Source organism: Cuculus canorus, chromosome 5 (genome assembly GCF_017976375.1).
Source record: "Cuculus canorus isolate bCucCan1 chromosome 5, bCucCan1.pri, whole genome shotgun sequence".
NCBI lineage: Eukaryota > Metazoa > Chordata > Aves > Cuculiformes > Cuculidae > Cuculus > Cuculus canorus.
This window is the reverse complement of record NC_071405.1, coordinates 63,995,399-64,017,639: the sequence shown is the minus strand read 5'-3', so window position 1 is coordinate 64,017,639 and position 22,241 is coordinate 63,995,399. Positions and strand designations below refer to the sequence as shown.

The 22,241-nt window shown below is 36.0% G+C and overlaps 1 protein-coding gene across 2 annotated transcripts in view; it reads right to left on the bottom strand.

Moving 5' to 3' along the window:
* Nucleotides 1-746: 746 nt before the first annotated feature.
* The window catches only part of ARHGAP5 (Rho GTPase activating protein 5), a 49,365-nt gene continuing 27,870 nt past the window's right edge, over nt 747-22,241 (bottom strand). For both annotated transcript variants that reach the window (XM_054067652.1, XM_054067653.1), the window contains 4 exons: nt 14,837-14,914; nt 13,359-13,490; nt 11,667-11,772; nt 747-7,451 (listed from right to left, as the gene is read on the bottom strand). In XM_054067652.1, coding sequence (XP_053923627.1) covers nt 7,121-7,451; nt 11,667-11,772; nt 13,359-13,490; nt 14,837-14,914 — 647 coding nt within the window. In that variant the 3' untranslated portion in view covers nt 747-7,120. The remainder of the gene's footprint in view (nt 7,452-11,666; nt 11,773-13,358; nt 13,491-14,836; nt 14,915-22,241) is intronic.

The window sequence follows — 22,241 nt, the reverse complement described above, 5'->3', positions numbered from 1 at the left end:
GAGAAAAAAAAAAATAGGAAAAAATAAAGAAGGGGGGAAAAAAAGTTGGGGTGGGGTGCAGTGTAACATTTCAGGAAACCAGACTCAACCTATTTACAGATCAGTAGCTTAAAACCACGTTTACTGTGGCCAATGTTTTAAGTAGAATACTGGATGTGGGTCACCCAAAGGAAGCTATGAGACCTTGCTCCTCAGCTCGAGAAGCATCAGGTCATGACGAAAAACAGAAGAATCCAGTTCCTGTTGATACTTTGAATACACTCGACATAGATGTCTGCAGTCTTTTCTGGTATTTCTGGAATCAAATTTTGTTCTCGTATCCCCACCAAGTCAGAGCTCAGCTTTCACAATTGCATTACCAGTTCACCTCTCTTCTGGAGGTTAAAAAAAAAAAAAGAAAAAGAAGTATTTAAGTTCCCTTCAAAGACCAACTACCACCGTGATCAAAAAGATAATTTGTTCCACAATTCACTTACTCTGCCATGGACAGTATTTCAGGTCAGGGAAGATTTGTATCCTTGTAGATAAATCTGGCCAGTTATGAGGAGCTGTAGCAATGACTTAGGACTGCAGACTGTGGTACTAATACCACTTAAAGGGATTTTATATCAAAAAAAACCCCAAATGCTCTTGAGGCAGCATGCTTCAGGAGCAGTAAGGTTGTACGTCCCTGCTGTTTAGCTATACCAGTTTTGGTTGAAGGCCACAGATTAATCCATGATCCTCTGAGGGACCAAAACTCCACATTGGTATAAGGGAGAGCTTCCACATTCTTCTCCTTGCTTTACATTACCAGCGGATGGCTTGAAAGCTCCCCACATATGAACCTCTAGCACAGAAATAAAGCCCAGCGGAGAAGATCATGTTTACCTCACCAATATACTCAGAACTCATCAAGTTTATCCTTCACCATTTTTAAACAATCTGCTCTTTCCAGCACTCTTTCACTACACGCAGGTTAGGCTATGAAAGAGGACCACCAATATGTACCTCCTGGTGATTGGAATCTCCAGACAGGGACAAGTGCCACAACGTCCCATGTCCTCATACTCAAAACAGCAAATGAGTGCACACAGACAAGTGCAGACAAAAGGGGACAAAAGTATTGACACACTTTTACAAACTTTATGTGGGACCCAGTAAGTTTTACAGGAGACAAATATTATGATCATGTTATAAACTGTAAGTTTTGACTTTAAGACTAATTAAGTAAAAAATACCAAGAGAAGAAGGAATAAAGAGAGCTGTCATCTGTGAAGAGAGAAACTTTTCAACTCTAATACAGTTAAATAAAAGACAAAATCGAGCTTATTTGTATGTCCACAGAGGGTAACAAAATTAAACCAACGCTGAAGCTAGACAACTCACAGAATATCAAAATTAGATACATCTGTTTACAAGCAGTTTTCAAAACTTAACATCTGAATTATAAGCAATAGTTATCTGTAGCAGACTGGCCACCTCGTACCATGTTACAACAACTATCTCAACGTTTACTTCTTCACTAACTTAAAAAAGCATATGTGCATATACATACATATTTCAATAATGAACCATGGACCTTTCATTCTCCGTAGGTTTCTTTTTCTGCTGTATTCTACGTTTAATAATTTAATCTAAGTGTTTTAGGAGGCAGCTGTTCAAAGTACATGATTCTTTTGAGGTAGGTTTCTTGATATTTTCTTCATCCCCAGCTCTTGCATGGGATCAATATGACTAAGAAAGGGCATTCACTGCAGAAACTCAGGTTGCGCTGCCACGTACCGAGGGTTGAACCTTCCACAGGAGGCCACACCACCTCTAATTTAATAGCACGACTTGTTTTCTTCCAGATGCTTCACCAATTCATCATACTTAGTGTCACTTAACGAAAGAACTTCAAATCATAACTTACCGCTCCATCAATTTTCTACTTTAACTCAGTAAAATCCTGCAAAAGCAATTTAGGAATCCCTTGACAATTCTCAGCAGTTGCAAAGTTGAAAGAACTACAAGAAGAGATAGAAATGGCTACTTTGCCTTCCCTTCACTCCTTCAGTTTTGAGGCAGAAGAATCTGTAAGAACAGATAGACTGCGATACAGCAATTCTGGGGAAAACACAGCTACACTATAAAAATCAGTCACATAATAGCCAGAAGTACTCTTCAAGTCAGTGTATCTACCCCTGAAGCACTGACACGCAGTCGTGGTTGGAAGGATCACCTCAAGATTCCCTTCCCATTTCTTCTTAATTCAAACAGCTTGTAGGTAGAAGCAACAGCAGCCTTTCATTATTATCACAATCTAAGCCTGAAAAAACAAAATTACTGCACTGTAGGCATTCAGTGAAATTAAGTCTCCATATTTTTTTAAATCACACCAAATAATAAACAGTAACAGACAAATTATTATTAAGGTAATCATGTATATTAATCCCTATTCTGTAATATAAAAGCACCAGAATGTTGGCTAGGCATCAAGGACACTCAATTCAGCAACAAAAATACCAGGTCTAAACACACGTGCATTGTATTCTATAAAGAAGACGAGAAACATATGGGCAACAGTCACAACGCGCACCAGCTACACACTTGGGAAAGAATCTGCCTATAAGAAAGGGAAGTGTTTGCTTTCACTACCTACAATGACAGATTAAATTCATCCCTTCTGATTCTATGGAAACTATGAATCAGTTAAAGGGTCAAATTTGACACCAGTGAACACTAATGTTGCACTTTGGTTCCCTAAAACAGCTGTTCATCAGAAACTTGTGGTCTGCCATAGAGCCCAAGCACTGCATTATGCTTCAGATGAAGCAGAGACGGTTTGTTTTTTTTTAATAAGGCCATCTTAAAAGCTGAGATTTGCACAGTAAGTTATAGGTAAGACACATCCTATTTGAAATTAAAGTGCTCCAGTAGCTTAAAGTGTTACAATACACAATAAAACTTCACCAGTGTTCAGATTTGAAGGCTGTCAGGAAGTTTTCAGAGTTATTTCTGCATTGACCATATCACTCAAGATGCTCTGAACAAATAAACTAAGTACAGATCTTGCATGCATAAGAGCTAAAAGGAGTATTACCATCAAAGATGGATTTATCCCGTATAATTAGCAGAATTACAAACATGTACAGCTCTGAAATTTTGAAGCCCGCCTCAACACCCAGTTTTTACTTCAGATTTAAAAATTCCATAGGAAAAATAATTTTAAGAGAGCCTCTCCTTTAGCATGGTAGAATTCTGAAAGCCTGATTTCCTTAATCACAGCCTTTCTTGTTGAGCAGCTGAGTCAGATGAAAAACATAATAGGATACAAGCCACAGAATTTCATATGCACCGCACAGTTAAAGGTAACACCTTACATTCTGTCCCTTCCAACGTCTCTTCCCTTAGTACATGCACTGGGGGGTACCCATCCACTAGTATATCCAGCTGTGGGGGCACATTACCTACTGAAGAGTCTTCACCGTTGTGAGAATCACTTCCGAAATTCAGCATTTTAAAAGATGTATCAGATTCAAGAGAGACACCCTCCCCCCACCCAAGGATGCCTTAAGCACTTGGTGCGCTCAGTTTAGCAAGATTTACTGCTAAATTTCATCTCTGTAAGTGAAAGAAACAGTGCTTTTGCCTTTAGAAATTTAGTAGGCAACTAAACTGAACATTATAGACAGAAAGCATCTTAGTATTTTATTTGTTGCATCTTTTATACAGAGTAAGCTTCACTGATATTTAATTCACTGCAGTATTCTGCTGATGTAGCAACAAAAGATTACATTATAAACAAAGAACAAAATTTTGACTTGAAATTTTTTTTATGGGTGCAATTTTTTCAGTTGACAAACAGCATCACAATTACTAAAAGAAACCCTGAAATAAGCAGATACGCTAAGGCCAATTGTTTTTAATCTCCGATTGATAGTTTTTCTGTATTTACCATAAATTCTGGAAGCTAAACTCCAGCAACTAAAAATAAACATATCTATAATTTCCTAGCAACCAGGATTCAAATAATGGAGAAAACATACAACAAAAAACTTGTTTTTCACTGAAGTTGACATCTGTGATCTATTTACACTATATGTGTTAAAATTCCACAAAATCATGGAAGGTAAAGAATTTTGAAATAATCTGTTAAGCACTATTTTAAATGGCACTTCCGTAACTCAGGTTTGGGGTTTTTAAATTGCTAAAACATTGAAAGACAATACACTGCAGTATGTCTTTATCAATATTACATAAAAAAGACAAAACTACTCCATAAAGTGTCACTGAGATGCTCAACCAAAAATAATATACATTTGTATCTTTATCAAGATAGATATTACTGTAAAAATGCTCACATTAAAAAATATAGTTATTATTGTTGGGGTTTTCATTAAAACTAGCAGGGACTACATGAGCCAAAGTATGAGGAATTTGTATATAATGACGTTTCCTCATTTTATAATGCTAATAAAAATAATAATAGAGAAAGCTCTATTATAAATCTTTAATAATGATGGTATAATTTCCTAGTCTCTTTTTAAAACTTGACTGTGTGGGTGTATGTGCATGCAAGTCTGTGCACATGTGCTTGTGCACATAAACTAACACACAAAAAATATCAAAGTTCATCTTTTACACATATATCCACATTCCTGCATGTAACACTTTTATAATGCAAACAGTATGCAGGGACTCCTCTGTGTGACAATCAAGTGCCACATGCTAGGTTTTCCTATTATTTCTCTTTTTATGTTTTATCCAGGAAATGCTTTGGCCAAATATAAGTGTTAAGATTTTTAAACATCAGGAAGTGATTTAGCCATAACATAGACAAGAAATAAATGATACTGCAAATACTTCCAATCACAAGTCCAAAATGAAAGTTTGTCATGAAATGGAATGCAAATTACTCTAAAAATTAGTATTCAAATATTAGTTAAACGTTATGGCAGACAACTTGGACTTTGCATAAAGTTTAAAATGTAATTCATATTACAAAGACTGGAGATAATTTATAGATAGAACTTTTAAATATGGATATGACTGGCATTTATTTTTAAGCTTACTTCTATTAGAAATAACTTGTTTCCTGTACAGGTGATGCTTTGTCTATACCATATACAGTAGAAAAATAAAGTCTTTACCAACCTAGAAATAGTTTATAAAACTCTTGAAGTTTCATTTCCTTTGCTAAACATGCCAAGTTTAGACTGAGAACTATAAATAAAAGCTATATAGACAACAGGTAAAGTAGAACAAGTTAAGAATACTACAATTTACAGGACAGATTTTATTGTACTATGAATTCCTGTGTGCTTTGCGATAGGAATAGAGTTGACTTTTCTTTTTCATGTTTTCTTAGAAAAGATAATTACTTGCAAGAATATAACACAATATCAAGATAATTTATAATATACATGTACTTCAAACAGCAGCCAGGTTTATGGTATCATAGTAATCTAGAATAATCCAAGTCATAATTAGAAGTACAATACCTAGGACGTAAGTGGGAAAGGCAGTTTTTATTTTGGGAAAATGGAGCAAATCAAACTCTTAAAAGCCTTAATTCTCAAAATCATCTATTTACTATAATACATACAAGACGATCTTAAATCTTGTTATAAGTGAAGATTACAACAGTGACCATCATAAAGCTTTTTTTTTTTTAACTACACAAAACATTCTAGCAGCTGAATGAGCCAAAACTGCTTTCTTCTTTGCAGACCTAGAAAGGTATATTTTGAGCATGAAAGAAAAAAAGCTGCTATGAAAAGTCTCACAGGTAGTGTTCATCTATGGTCTCCCCTTTGCTACAATTTGTAACCTTCTAAATTTTTTACTACTAACAAAATATTCAACCAAAAGATTTGTTTAAATTAAGCAGCATTCTTTTACAGCAAAATTGGTACCAATGTAAAAGGAAAATAAATGAAAACAAAATAAGAGATAATTTAAAAATATGGTAAAAAAAAAAAGTAATTTGAAATTTTAGTACAACATACCACAGGAAAAAAATATGAATACAAGTTTATGATTTTGTATATACATACTCCAAAGAGGTTAATTGTCAGTACCCAAAGTATTTATTGCTATGTATTAGCAATGCTTTTTTGTATATCTTTAAAGGGTCACATAAAAATAGATTTAAAGAATAGATTAATTGAAGTCCTAGATTAAAACATTGTTTGGTTTAGAGAATTTTACTACAACAAAATTCATGTTTATGTATGAAAAGTTATATAACCTTATATGAAAATGTCATGAACTATTTCCTAAACACTACATGTATTCCCAAGTGGGAAAAATTAAAATATCTAAAATATATTAGATTAAGTTTACAAGACCATCAATGATCTTTTAAACATGCAGCTGTTTACAGAACTAACAGTTTTACAAAATGTTTAGTTTGGTAATGGAACATAAAGAAATAAGTAGGCAACATCAAAATTTTTGTACAATATTTGAAACTCACTTTTACAACAAGCATGTCCTTGGTATTGTGCTGTAAGAAACAATAAGCAAGTTCACTCGCCCTTAAACTGTCCACAGGTTTACTTACAAGTAAAGATGGATGGTGAGGGATTGTAAAATTCTCAACAGTGCATTTTGCATTCTTCCATAAACCGTCCTAAGCATACCATCACATACGTAGCCAGGAGATTACAAAATAAACTATAGCTGGGCTTTAGTCGTATACACAGAATGCTTGAATGTGAATAAAATCGCCAAAAATAGCATGTTAAATAACAAAAACAGCCGTAAAGCAGGCTGTAAGCATTGAATGTTTCATAAATGTAATTTTTTAAATCATTAAATTTCTATAGAAAAATTTTATTCACAATATATTGTGACAAACCGTCACAGGAATGATATAGTGATTGCAATAAAGTATCATGCAGCAGCAGTTTTGTACTTTATAGCTATTTTTGCTTTTAAAAATTAAACCTCTCCAGTCATGCTTATCACATAGTTTTTATCTGCAGTGTGTACAAATGAGGAACACAGTACGGGATATAACAAAAAGATGTCCAATCAGCTGGATGGGAATTATTTTTTCATAAATATGAAGTACATTACTGTATCCTGAAACATGCATGTCTATAGCTTGTCTTTACTGTCCAGTGCCAGGCTGCCTGCAACCATCTTCTGTTTATATAATACCAAGAGGGTCTGCTGGTAATTGCGACTGTATCAGCTGTGGCTGTAGTGGTGGTGGTAACTGAAGAGGTACCATTGGCTCCACCATCTGCACTGCGTTGGAAGGCGGTGGCTGACACGACACTGGGTTAGGTGCTTCTACGATCTCTCCATTGTAAAAGAAAAACTGACACTGTTGAATGAAGGTCTCTATAACTGACTGGTGGATTTTGGTGGTAGAAAGAAACTCTCTGTTTTCAAAATCAGGTCTCATCAAAGTAGGCCAGAAACAAATCGATAAGTTATCAGCAGTCATAAAGTTGGTTTTATATTGCTGACTAACCCTGAAATGAGAACAACATGCACAGAATGAATTCAAACTGGTACATAATGAACGACAAATATTTTTATAGCTCCCTAAACGTAAGCAGCATTATTATTATTAAACAATCTCAAGATTTTTGTTACTTTCCTACAGCTACCCATTAAAAGATTCATTCTTAGTTTTTTAAAGCAATTATGCAGAAGAAAATTTAGAAAACATTACTTTTCCAGACTTGGATAGCAACAAATACAAATCTGATTAAGCTTTTAATGAAGAAAGAAATACAACCTTGCAACCAACATTTTGAAGTGACAATAATAAAAAAACTTAGTATTTCTCAGACAGCTACAGGATTTCACAAAACTGAAATTTTGTCCAAAGTTCTTGATGAAAAATTACAGAAATGGCTTCTTACTGTAGGACAGTCAGATATTCACTAAACATCTATGGCATTCAAAGAAAAAGGCATCACATTAGATCACATGTTAAAAATAAACACAAAACCAAACATATCAAGTGTGGATTAAAGCACATCTCTGAACATTCTTTTCATATCAGCCAGCAACAGAATTTCACCAAGCTGTAAAAGCCATTGAGTAGAAATTTCACCAATATCAATGCACATTAATTGTGATCTCTGTTTCAATGTAAAACACAAAGGTTCCCAACTGAGTCTCTCTTCCTAGAAGCTTTCTGCTTTTAAGCAGGAGCTGAAACTGGTTCTTCACTTAAGATCTAAATTTGTTACAATATTATACAAGAAAAAAAACCCAACCAAACATAAACAACAAACCATCCTGTTACCCAATTTATAATCTACAATTACATAACTCCTCAGAAAAAACACACTGCTTTTCATAGCAATAGGCTAGAAAGAGCCAGGATATTTTGTTTTCTTAAAATACTCTGCATTCTAAAGTAACATCACAATCTTATCTAGAAGTAATTAGTAAGAGATAAAAATTGTGCGTTAACAAATCTGACAAACACCTAAGATATTAATTCAGCTGGGAACACGCAATTCCTCTATTACAGTAGAAAGCACAAACATAACCAAGCTACAGTTATCCTGCAGAAACAAACAGAAAATAAAACTTCAGCAACTTGTCAATTACAACTTTGATGATTAACAAGATCGACTGCAAGAATTTATGACAGCTGTCTGTAGTCCACAGATTCAAAAGCTGTGAAACCCGCAGTAAACACTAGAACCAAATGCTATAAGAAATTTATTTCACTTATTTACAATGCATGCATAGTGGTAACTGGAAGTGGTAGACTTCCATTTTAGCGTGCACATTACTTATTTCAAGCAGTGTGAGGGTACACAAATATTGCCTCTCAATCTGTTTTGAGTAAGGTTGGTCCAAAAGATACTTGGATACTATTTCTGAGTGACCGGAATTCATAATCTTTTTCTAAAAGAATTACATTCTAATTTCATTTAAGGATAAAAGAACCCAAAAATATAAACGTAAGCTTACATTTTACTTAGTATTTTATTATAGTTTTCTTCCTATGTTTAATTCTTCTGCATATAAATTACTCCTAGACTACACTCTAGAGATGGAACAATGAGTGAGATACAAAGAATTAAATAAAATTTAAGTGTAAGACATTGTGATGGGACAATGAATCTGTTAAGAGTTTTTTGAAGCAGAAGTGTCTGCATCTTTTCCCTAAAATGAGGACCACGAAAAACACCAAAAGGGATTTCAAACTCTATAATAGTGTTTCATTAGGGAACAAACCACAACAGGGTAATTTATAAAACTGGGGAAAAAAATAGCACCTGCTATGCAATAAAAATCAAATAAAAGCCAGATCATCTATGTTGCAGACTGCTTTTTGCTGTCACTTTCGCTTTGTTTTTAAAAATCTTTCAAAGGGCTTCTTTAGTTGCACAACCTAAAATGTATACCCTCCATCATCCTTAAGCACCTCTAGGACTTGATTACGTGCTTGGCCTTTTCATGCATCTTTTTTTTCCCCTTGTCATGAGCTCACTGCTTGCTGTCTCTCTCACATTGTTTCTGAAACCTAATCTGCTGTAGCTGTAGACTGCTGCAACTGTGGCCAACAAGTGAGCCTTCATTTATTCCCTTCTTCCTTCTCCCTCTCACCAACTTTCTGGCATCAGACCACAGGGTGTCTGAGATCAGCTAGTGTATTCTACAGAAAATTACACTTCCCCTATTTCTTTTCTCTTTTAGAACACGCTGCAGCATGTTCCAGCAAATGAAGTGGTAGCAACCTATGGCTGGAAGTGAGAAAAGAAGAAAAGCATTGCACTTCTTTTCCAGCTGTAGCTCACAACTAGATTAAACATAATCAACTTTGTTCTCTCCTATGTTTAAACTTTACCTTTGTCCTTTCTAAGGGTAAACGGAAACCTACCAAATGGTATGTCATCTCCTACCAAACTTTCCTATACTACTTCAGAATCTTCTTCCAAGTCCCCAGTAAATGTCTACTCATCACCTTTCAGTTTTCATTTGAGTGAACATAAAGAGGCTTTGTCTTGATCCTGCCACCTTCTTGCACTGCAAACTCTTCAGGAACTTCAGGCTGTAAACTCGCTCTAGGAGCAGACTTTAAAACTTGTACACCTCTGTCTTCCCAGACCTCAGAAGCATATTAGGAAAAGGTTCCTCACTCTTATTTCAATAACAAATTCATCAGGGTAATGCCTGTATTTTTTGTTTTAATAACCAAGTCCTATGCTTGCGGACACATGAAAATTGTATCAGTCACCAACCACTATAAAATATACAACAATACCACATTTCTCACTCTAATGTCATATGACATATAAACAAAGTATTTAAAACATCAGTTTCTGATGAGGAAAAAACACTTCCATCATGTAGAACTGTTTTAGCTCATTTAGTGAGCAATTAATTTGATGAACAAAATTTTAATTATACACTAGCAGTAATTTACCGCAAATCAATCTCTTAAAAATAAATACAGAGTGTAAAGAATTCAGGTACAAGTTCCCTTTAAGATCCTGTATTTACCTCTGTATACACATGCAACTGCTTATGCTCAAGCAGTTTTTTGTTAAATGGAATGCAACAATCTGACACTGCCCATGAGAAAAAATAACAGCCTTTCTTACTGAAGAAAAGATTATTTTGTTACTAGCGACCCAAACAGGCACAAACACACACAGGAAATTCTCTCTGAGGATAAGAACTCTCTTTACTGTGAGGGTGACCGAGCACCAGCACAGATAACCCAGAAAGACGGTAGAGTCTCCCTCTTTGGATATACTGAAAACTGAACTGGACACCATCCTAGGCAATCTGTTCTAGTCGACTCTGCCAAGAGTTGGACTAAATGATCTTCAAAAGGACCTTTACAACTTCAACAATTCTGTGAATCTGTCTAAAAATGTAGAAAAAAAATCTCAAGCTAACATTTAAGTGACACGTTACCGGATAAAGTTGTTCTCTGTTAAAAAAAAAAAAGTTATTTTAGCTTTGGCTTTCTTTTTTCCTAATAATGTAGTTAATCTCATTCAGTGCATTTCAGAGAATAATCCCATTTTAGCGGGAAAAGGAACATGAGTAAAATGGTCTTATTCTTCCTTTTTTATGACTAAATATTGTACACTTGTGCACATAAAGGGTCAGGTTGTAAGGCAGTACACATCTGCTGGCATCAGATTATTTTAGTATTTAGATTAAAATTTTAAAAGAGAAAACCATTAAATTTTCATGCAAGAGGCAAGATTTAAGAAGCAAGTGTAACCACTCCTTCAGCACAGTTTTTGGATGCTACATTTCAGATTCTGATTGAAGTTACCTCTGCTTTAAGGGTGGGGAGAGGGATGAGTGTAGGCCAAATGACTTTCAGGTCTCTTAAAATCTGTATTAGTCTATATTTTTTATAGCTACTTCATGGAAAGGGGGGGGAGGGGGAAGAAAGACATTTGTGTCTGTGGTGCACAGTTATTCTTTCAAGCTTTTTTGTTATGTACACCAACCACTCTTATAACTTCACAGTAGTGACAATGTCAGATACTCATACTTGAATAAAATCTGAGAACAGAATATACAAAACTCTTCTAATCAACCTCTAACTTCTGGTTTCATTTTCCGGACACAAACTAATAGATGATCAATGCAGCATGGATTTCTCATTTCTAGTAGTAAATTCATTGTTACTAACCCAATCTCTTTTGCAAATGTTATAATTTAAAGAAAAATATAGTAGAAAAATACTAAACCTGTTTAGATGTGTTATTACATATTTGAAGACATCATAGTTCACTGGGTGGAATTTCTTCACAATTTCTTTTAACTCGTGTAGCCGTTCTGTCTTATCCATGATTTCTATAGAAATAAGCGACATTTTCTGACACATCTAGAAAGACATACTGAATAAAGTCTTGTTAAGTCTTTTTCCTAGTATAATGCTACAGGTAAGATACTCAGAGAGAAATAACAAGTGAGAAAATACTTGATAAAATTCCTATCTGCATATACTATTGCACAGAATAGCTTTTTTATTACAGATGTAACTACCTAAACAAAAATATTTTTCTGAATTTAAGCAGCATTTTTATCTGTGTTTAACAGCAATGAACCACTTGATTAGCTCATTGTTGCCTTGCAGAATGGCAACTGAAAACACGATAGGGTCATTTGTTAGATTTTCCTCTGCTTGCAAAATGGTTAGACTTAAACACAAAATTTACTCAGAAAGATTTTGGGGAATGAAGACATTCACATGACCTTAGCATATCTTAAGCTTATCAGTTATTCAAATAATTAAAAAAATATGAATAAGCCTGTTGTAGCTATTTTAAATATAGTGCATAAAGGAGAATGGGGATTTTCACAGACTCAATAAATATTATTTATATTTCAAAGAGGAAGAAGCAAAGTGTAAGAAAGGACTATGGAATAAAACAAAAAAATAATACAAGCTCACCTCACTTGACTGCATTGCTAAAAAGAAATCTGATGTACCCTAGTACCATAGAAATGAGGGTAAATATACTCCAATATATGCCAAACAGACTTCTAAAGAAGTGTTAATGGCATTTTTAAACAGTAAGTCCGTTTATACTCTAAGCTATTGCATGTTTTGACTGAAATTTAACTGATACACTTCTAAGAAAAAATAAAACCTAACTAATTACATTAAACAAGCATTTTCCTCAAAAGTACAGCAGAAATACCACAAATAGGCACCTGCAGATGCCACCTGTAAACAAAGTTTCTAGTGGAATATACATTAATCAAGTCCAGGCCCATCCCTTAAGTTTACCCTAGTATTTTCATGTTTTGAACAAAAAAAAGCATTAAGAATACTGTATGTCAGACTTGTATCCTGCAAAAACGCGTAGCGGGCTTTTTCTGAAACAGCTTGGTCCCAGTACAAGACAGATATTCTTTACAAGGGAACAATTTAGTTATTTCACATTAAAGTGCCAGAAAAAATGCTTGTAAGGAAAACAAAATTAAGTATTTCATCTTATAAGGTCAAAAAAATTTGAAAAAAATCTAAAAAGACAATTGACATAATATTGCATAGATGTGTCTGATTCCTAAAGCCTACTTTGAATTTAAGACTTCATGAATTCAAGTTTTTTTTCCCCTGTTAACAATTGCAGCTCCAAGAACTTTCAATATAGCACTAATACTGAAGGGGCCAAAAGCATATTTCTCCGATTAAATTTTCTAGGAAAAGGAGATATAACAAGCCACAACTCATTCATAAAAAAATAACATATTACATATATATTATCATGTAGTTCTGTTAATTTTAAAGAACATAAAATATTCAAATGGCTAAACCATTTTTAAATCTATTTCAGCACAGCTAGTCCTTTCAGCTTACAGTGACATAAAGATTCCGATATACAAAATCAACATAACATGACTCGATCAAGACAAGATTGTTTATTACTTACTTGATGTTTCTAACAATTCTTGATGCAAAGAGTAAGGAATTAATGGATCTGGCAGATCTGCAAAAAAAGCTTTAAGAGCCCCAGCCACTGCATTTACTGTTACTCCCATAGACTCTAGACTGATATTATGATCTGCAAAACAAAATTAAACAGCAGTGTAAATAAAATCTACAGCTATCATTCCTTGCAGTATTTCATGAAAACAAGAATTTATTTAGAACACTGAAAATGTTGCCAGATAGTTGTCAAAAAAGGCATCAAAAGGTGCACCTATGGATAAGCTGCCATCACTTTGACCCACAGAAAATCAAATATAAGCAAATCTGACAGTATAGGAACAGGAAAATAATTGCCTAATTCTAATGCAGAATTTGTTGTTGTCTAATTCTCCACGCAGAGTTAAATAACTTTCTATTTGCCATTGACTGGCTTCTGATCAATCGATTTTTCCCAATAATAAGTTTTAAATTCTATTTCAAAAAAATTTGTTAAAAACTGGTACAGGGTGCATCAACTTGCATATTTTATGTGATTATGGATCATGTGACTACAGGAATCCTGCTAGACTACCAAACAACAGAAGGTTTGTGTTTTATAACTAAAGACTTCTTCAAAATTTTAGTTTATAATAATAAAGTTGTGCTAAATAACTTTAAAACAAAACTAGACGTAGAAGCACTGTAAACCACGGAATTTCAAGTATTTAAAATCTGATCTTTTTAAAATGCTAAGTTTACCTTTCAGATGTCCACTCTACCTGAAACTCTGGAACATTCTTTAATAAGGTAACTGAACAAAATCTAGCATCATACTCAGATTATTTGGAACACCATAGTGAGGTATAAAAAACTAATATATTAATTAATATATTTACCTTCCTTATGTAGGAGGCTTGACTTTATGGTTAGCATCCAAGAACTTTTAAGAAGTGTTTTCATTTTAAAATACCAACTTATATCATATATTAAACGAGGAAACAGAAGGAAAACATAAAGCAGACCCCCTCTTTCAAAACAAGTGAATGGTATAATCTACCAATCATATGCCAAGATACTTCAGCATGAGAAAGGGTTGTGTTAGAAATTTATTATCAAAACTTAATTGCTTAAATATATTATTTAAGACTGCTTTCAAGAAAGTAAGTATCCAGAGGTACTGTATTTCAGGGGAATATAAGGGGGAAGTGAATGCCTTAAGGACTGATGAACTATTAACAGAAAGAGCAGCTAGGGCTGAATTTAGACTCTTCTGAACACTAGAATACCAGCTAGAAAATATTTTAACAGCACTTAAAGCCACCTGCAGCAAGATTCTATCTCATCTTTGGCTTATACACAGCTTCATTGGTAATAACCTGGACTACACCAACACAATCTACCAGAATATTAAGCACTCAGTGCTACAGAAGTCAGTTTGAAAGTGCAGTCCTTTTATATTCACTATGATAAATCCATAGAGAATTCAAAATCTATCATTACCTTGATCAAACTGTTTCTGAATGTTGTCTTGATCAGTTTTATTCCCACTAACACGGTATAGGCCTTCAGTACATAATCCTTAGAAGGAGAGGAAAAAATTAATCAAAACCAAGTTTATACAGTATAGAGAACAGTCAGCCATAGTTACTAATTCAGAAACCAAAAGCAGAAATATACATCTTAAATGCCTAAAAAGTAACATGTTAACCATTACAGCAATAGAAAAATATCAAAACCACAAAATATCGGTTGTCTATTGAGTCCACTATTCCACTTAATATGAATCAGAGGAAACCACACTGCAGGTTAACAAGAATCTGACTGCAGGCAATTGTGGAATAATTTACCAATAAATTATTCTGTCCCTGATCTCTACTAGACTGTTATTCATATCTTCTGTTTTAATCACCAAAAATCTTAATTCTGCGGTTTGGTACCCACACAATTTATGTTTTTAATAACTGCCTTCACCATTTGGGCTTAACAACTTAGTATGGCAAGTAATAACACACTAATAAAATACTCTGCAGAAAAATCAAGCCTTTGCAATTGACTGCTGAGTTTTTAATTTCAAGGTGTAACACACTCCTACACAAGACAAAGACTTAATCTTCTAACGTACTTTCCCTTTTACCATTTATAGTTCATAAACTTTGCATCCATGTCTCCTCATTTTTCTAAGGTAAGTTATCATGTCAGTTACAAGTCTTTCTTTAAGGGGCAGGGAAAGAGGGGAAAAGGAGAAGGGTGTTAGGGAGCAGAGTTACTCCAGGCTTCTCATTTTTACTTTGGTTTACTACATGTTATGAAGTTGTCACAATTACAGCAGCCATACTAGATAAACAACATTAGAAAATACACCTTTATTACACGCATACAGAGTTGGTCACTGCACTCCAGTGATCATGCTTGCTATCACAATCCTACTGTTTTTGCCCATAATGACTCACTGAATCAAAGTGTCCATCCTGCTACTCACATCACTACCCAAGATCTTTTTCTTTGTTAATTTAGAACCCATTAAGGAATACAAGCAATTTATAGTTCCATAATTCTCCAAGTTACCTTTATGGGTGCAAAATTATCTATATGCTAGATCCCTGTAACAGTTCATGATTCTATTAAAAAATTCACAAGTTCTAGAGCTTTATGAAATCTCTTGGCTTTTCGCCATCACAGTCCAGTAACTGAATGCATTTTAGATTATCAGATCAATACATAACTCTTCTGTCACACCACAGTCACGGAACGTGCCTTTTAAGTTACCAAGAAATACTAGGAATCCTGTTACAATGCTCCAAATCCAGAAAGTGCTTACTGCTTCACACTGCTGGGAAGTTTATACCAATTAATTTGATATCAACTTCTCTAACTCTAAATGCCTGGACAATTCACATGTCTCTTAACTGGCTGAATCAAGGCTATTTCAGTAAGCCTTTCTTCATTGAACTTTAATATCTACCATATAGCTTTCCAAATCCATAGCCAAGGGTTTTCTCTTGTAAATATACACCTAAACAGTCCTCTCAAAAAAACTGAGCCTCATTCACTGACGTCCTCAAAAAGCAACAGCAGATCTAGATTTTATGATTCCATTTAAAATGGGTTTTGCCCTGTGCCACCGAATTATATCTGCTGTTGCTTTTTTGAATTTTTAAATGATTCAGTTATTTCCACAGTTGGGAGGGGTATCAACTCGTCTTAGAAAAAACACCCTGAATGTGCTATATGCTATCACAGACAGAAACACAAACACAAAAAACCACTGGTAGATAAGCATAACCTAGGATCAAGATTCTCTTTGTTTGGCATGGGAGAATTCTAAGTTGGAGACCATACATCCCCAGGGTATTCTGTGTTTTATCCAACTACTGTTCAGTTTCTTTCAGCACAAAAGCAACTGAATGTACTGCGAGAGCATTTCCAAGAAGTCTGAGCCAGTCACTGTTTAGGGGTGTTTAAACCTTGAATACTTGAACTGCTCTGGTCTGGAGATAAAGATGCTCTATTGCATCTATGCGGGCTAATTTTTTTTTTTTTTTGCTCACACCAGTACAGCTCTGAGAAACATAGAAGGACAACTTAAAATACGTACAAAATTTTCAGGTCAAACAAGGAGATGCCTACTGAATACAGGCAGCACCTTCTAAAAATAGCTAAATGTTGCAATTTGGAATCAAGTTAACTAAATTTGTCTTTTAAATTCCTCAGGTGAAAATAATTCTTTTCTTGCTTGTACATTCTAGAAAGTAAGACACCAAAATAGTTGGTCAGTTGTCATTATACTGTTTCTCTAGGGCACATGAGGAGAGAAGCTGAATCTGTTTGTGTGCATACGTGTAGCAAGAAGTCTCAAAGTAGAATTTTTAAGTAATGCTTCAATTCATTCTACCAGGTCTCTGCAATGCTTGTTACATCAAGATCTTCATCAAGTGTAACACACTTCAGTTCGCTAGTTTTAGGTTTTAAACTTCTTGTGTACTTACAGTGTATATCCATATTGAGAGAGAGAGCACGCATGCAACATTTATTTTTTCTTGGTGGCTTTTTAAAATTTAAGTTCCTTTATCCTGCTGATTTTTTCAGAGCTCTTATCTATGTTCTTATCCCATTCCCCTTCTGGTACAGCTGTAATTTTCAAGATATTCTTTCTGGACACAATGGCTGTTTTAACACTACATATCAGAATCATCCGATTTATTTGTTTCTCTGTTTTGCTAGCTTTACTACACCTTTAGGTTTGATGAATTAGATCCTCCTTATTTCACATCACAATAGCTTGTATATACTTCAAGAGAGAGCTCATTCTTTTGTCTAGATTATTCCTATCTCAAAGAAATCTCCTAATGCCTAATAAATTCTCCTCTGGCACCTTCTGCTGTGCTGCCAGTTGTGATCAGGGTTCTATCCCTTCTAACTAGAACTCCTCACAGTCCCTTCTAACTAGAACTCCTCACAGGGTTCAGAGCATTTCAAAGAATAACAACAAGAGGGATCTGCATTTACTATTGGGAGTTTGTATAACACTTCTATTCTTAGGCATCAATGTATTCCACAACTCCTGGTTCCTCCATTGAACATACTAACTTCAGCATTAGGACAGACCACAGTCTACCTGGTACAATAGTCAGTTTCCACATCAGTAAGTAGCATATGTTTGAGGAAAGAGGTAGGAAGAGCAGGAGGTGGGGGAGAGGGCATCCAAACAAACGCAGCAATTTTTCTGTGGTATAAATTCACAGCTTCCTGCAGATGGACAGCTTACATAGACTTTTGCATAAGGTGTTGGAATAGTCACTTGGGGATTTATCATCCACTAATTCACCCAAACCCCTTTAAGTCATTTACTTGTGGTCTTTACAACAATTCAAAGTAAGGGTAGTTTTGTAATTCAGGAATGTACATCATGAAAGCACACTGGGTTTATGCTCAGTACCTGAAAGGTTTTCATTAAGTCTTTTTTTTTCTTTTTTTTTTTATTAACAAGAAGCTGTAAATTCTCTACTCTTTCCTAGCACCAGGGTTTTTTTACATTATATCATCCCCCTTCTCAAAAATTTTCTAAGCTAATCAGCTCAGTCCCTTTTTATCCAAGAGTTACTACTATTATCATATGCAGCGTATTTCTAATTCTTTTCTACTCTAAAACAGACTGACCCAAATTGTAACCAGCATTCAAACTGTATGCATACCATCAAATTATGTAATGGCATGATTTTTTCCCCCTATTGCTCACTCTCATAATTCTTTTAATACTTTTCACTTGCTTGATAGCAAGTACTGAGAGCTGAAGTTTTCAGACAGCTGTCTGTGATGATTTGAAAGCCTTTTTCTGAGTGACAACAGCTATAATAATATTCAATCTGCTGAAAAGTCACGCAGTATCTGCCAACGTGATGTCTGTAGCCAGGTTCCACTATCACTGTTCTGTCTACATTTCTGAGTACATGCCACCTAATCACTGCAAGTCTGTCTCTCCCCAGTTTAAGACCCTCCCTTCCACTGACCAGTCCACATTTTCAGGAATCATTCTCCAATACAATAGCTGAGACTATCATTCTCACATTTGCCTTTGTAAATTTTGTGACCTATATCATTCTATTAACTTCATTCCACAGACTGACCTGGTGTACCACTTCTCAACCCTCTATGCTACCCAGACCACACAAGACTAAAGGAACCATCACCTTATTGATCCAGAATGGTAATTTCTGCATACACATGGAATATGTAATTACAGAGCAAAGAATCCAAAAAATCCTCAAAGAGCCTAGCACTAAATTTACTTACATAGAATACATTTGAAATTCTACATTTAATGTATTCTTATCTGTGTGTATCAACACTGGCATTTAAAGATCCATTACATTCACTTCACACCCTGAAAACCAGAATTTAAAAATAAGTGTCTCACTGCTTCTTGTAATAAAATACTTTATACAATACTGAAATGTTTGATAAAAAGTAATTAGTGTAAGAAAATAAGCACTACTTTTAGAAAGACGCAACAAATAGGAAAGTCTCATCCACTCTGAATTAACATTTCTATAATGTGTCACTCAATCACATATTTCATGGCCTGTTCATTTGAAAAAAAGAATAAAAACCTTCAATTAATATGATGTGACAAACATGCCTAAGAAAAGGTAAGTGCATTCTTTACTTTATTAAAAACGGGTGACACCTGAAGATACTCTCATTTTCCAGGCATACTAGCTCTTTGGTCCTCCAGAAAGCTAGGAGAATAAGAGGAGCAGCGTAAGCACCGCAAGTACTCTGCAAATGATACTGACATCTTAGTCCTATCTGCATTGTTAAGGAATTCTTTACATAATTCCCACGATGTTTCCTTTGAAGGGACACCTTAATTAGCAATACAGCTCAAGTGCACAACATGTGTTTATGAATATTTCAAACCATATTTGTTTACAGTTTTGAGCGATTCTCACACACTAATAAATTAATGCATGTTCTCCTCTTCGATCCGTCTGCTTGCCAGTCTTCCATTAGGAAAAACAACCAATACATGTTTATCCCTCCTCTTGAGTTTGGACAGTGTTTCCTCCCCTTTTGATCGATTTCAAAGTTGCAAAACACAAACTGGTGTACAGTTCCATAACTACTGAAACCTATTCTATGCCAATTTTGACATGATTATAGAAGGGATCCTCAGGAAGTTGATGAGCCCAACCTCCTGCTCAAACAAGCAGGAGGTCAATGCTGAATTCAGACTGGGTTGCTTATGTAAATCTGATCTCTAACACGTCCAAGAACAGAGCGCCCACAATCTCTTTGGGCAACCTCAATCAGCACTTAAATAATCCTCAGAGCAAGAGGTTTTTTTTCTTTCTTTCTTACTTGTGAAATCTCATATTTTAATGACCACTGCCTCTGCATGACCACAATCCTCCTGCCTTGCATTTCAGTACTTCAGCCTCGCTGCACCTTCTCAGTAATGTACTCATAGGCATAGGAAGTCACTTTTCATTATCTCCTCAGCCTTTCCCACTGCAAGCTGAAGAAACTCACAGGCAAGACTCCATCAAGTTTGTCAACATCTTTCTTGTAGTATTTCAGATGAAGTCTAACAAGTACGGAGTAAAATGAATAATCACTTCTGTTGCTGCAGTGCCCACCCTTCTGTTGCGACTGCTCAAGACAGAAGGCGTTGTTGGCAGAATGCTCCACTGACTCATGCTTAGCGTGTTCTCCACCACAACCTCCAGATCCTTTTCAGCAGCACTTCTACCCAGCCAGTCCAGTCCTCAGCATGTATCACTGCAGGGGTTTAGCCCTTGCAATTTTAGTTGCAGGACTTGGCATCTGTCCTTGCTGATTACATCAGGTTCCTGTTGTCTCACTCCTCCAACTCGTCTACATTCCCCTCAATAGAAGCCCTGGCCTTAAACACATTAACCACAGCACCCACGCTACCATTACTCAAACTTGACAAGGGTAGAAAATGTACTGTGGGGCTATTTAACTCTATTGTTACTGCCTTGACCCAGAAGCAAGAGTGACAAAATCATGACGTATGCATTTTTTTACTAAACATTTAACTTCATGGACAATTGACTCAGCTTAACTGATCATTATAAATGAAAATAATGGTTCAACTCCCCTTCCCACCAATCACTGTTTCTGCCCTTCCCTTGCGCCTATCTGCATAGACCTGCTCCCTGCATTGCACTTGCTTTGACACATATTTGACCCTTAACTCACCAGCTGTAATACCAAAGAGACGGACCTTGTCCATTTTTGCTGATATAGCTTTCCAATACAGTGAACTCCACTAATTCAGAGATGTCTGACAAATGCCCAAAATGAACAGTGGCAGAACTATACAGTAGAGGAGCATCTTACTGGCTGTTAGCTATTTTTCAGGAAACTATCATGAGAATGCCAGGATGGGGGATGACGTGATTCAGAGCTGCCCTGCAGAGAAGGACTCGGGGGTGCTCATTGATGGGAAGCTCGATATGAGCCAGCCATGTGTGCTCACAGCCCAGGCAGCCAACCATATCCTGGGCTGCATCAAAAGAAGTGTGGCCAGCAGGCAGAGGGCGACAATTCTTCCCCTCTACTCTGCTCTAGCAAGACCCCACCTGGAGTACCATGTTCTGGAATCCTCACCCCAAGAAGGATACAGAACTGTTGGAACGGGTCCAGAGGAGGGCCACAAAAATAATCTGAGGGATGGAACACCTCTGCTATGAGGACAGGCTCAGAGAGTTGGGGTTATTCTGCCTAGAGAAGAGAAGGCTACAGGGAGACCTTACAGTGGCCTTCCAACACCGGAAGGGGGCCTACAAGAAAGCTGGGCGGGGGACTTCTTTCAAGGGCATGTAGTGACAGGATGAGACAGAACGGCTTTAAATTGGAGGTGGAGGGAAGATTTAGATTAGACATTAGAAAGAAATTCTTCGCAATGAGGATGATGAGACACTGGAACAGGCTGCACAAGGAAGGAGTGGATGCCCCCTCTCTGGAAGTGTTGAAGGCCAGGTTGCATGGGGCCTTGAGCAGCCTGATCTAGTGGGAGGTGTCCCTGCCCACAGCAGGGGTTGGAACCGGATGACCTTTAAGGTCCCTTCCAACCCAAACCACTCTGAGTTTATGATGAGATTGAGATCAGCTTTGCGGAGGAGGACTGGTATGAACTCACTTAAAGTACTGCTTCCAGCTCTGGAGCCCACAGCACAGGAAAGACATGGACCTAGTAAAGCAGGTCCAGAGGAGGGCCACCAAAATGATCAGAGGGATGGAACACCTCTCCTATGAGGAAAGGCTAGGAGAATTGGGGTTGTTCAGCCCAAAGAAAGCTCCACTGAGACCTTATTGTGTCCTATTGTGTCCTTTCAATACCTAAGGGGGCCTTTTAAGATGCAGACAAACTTTTTAAGAG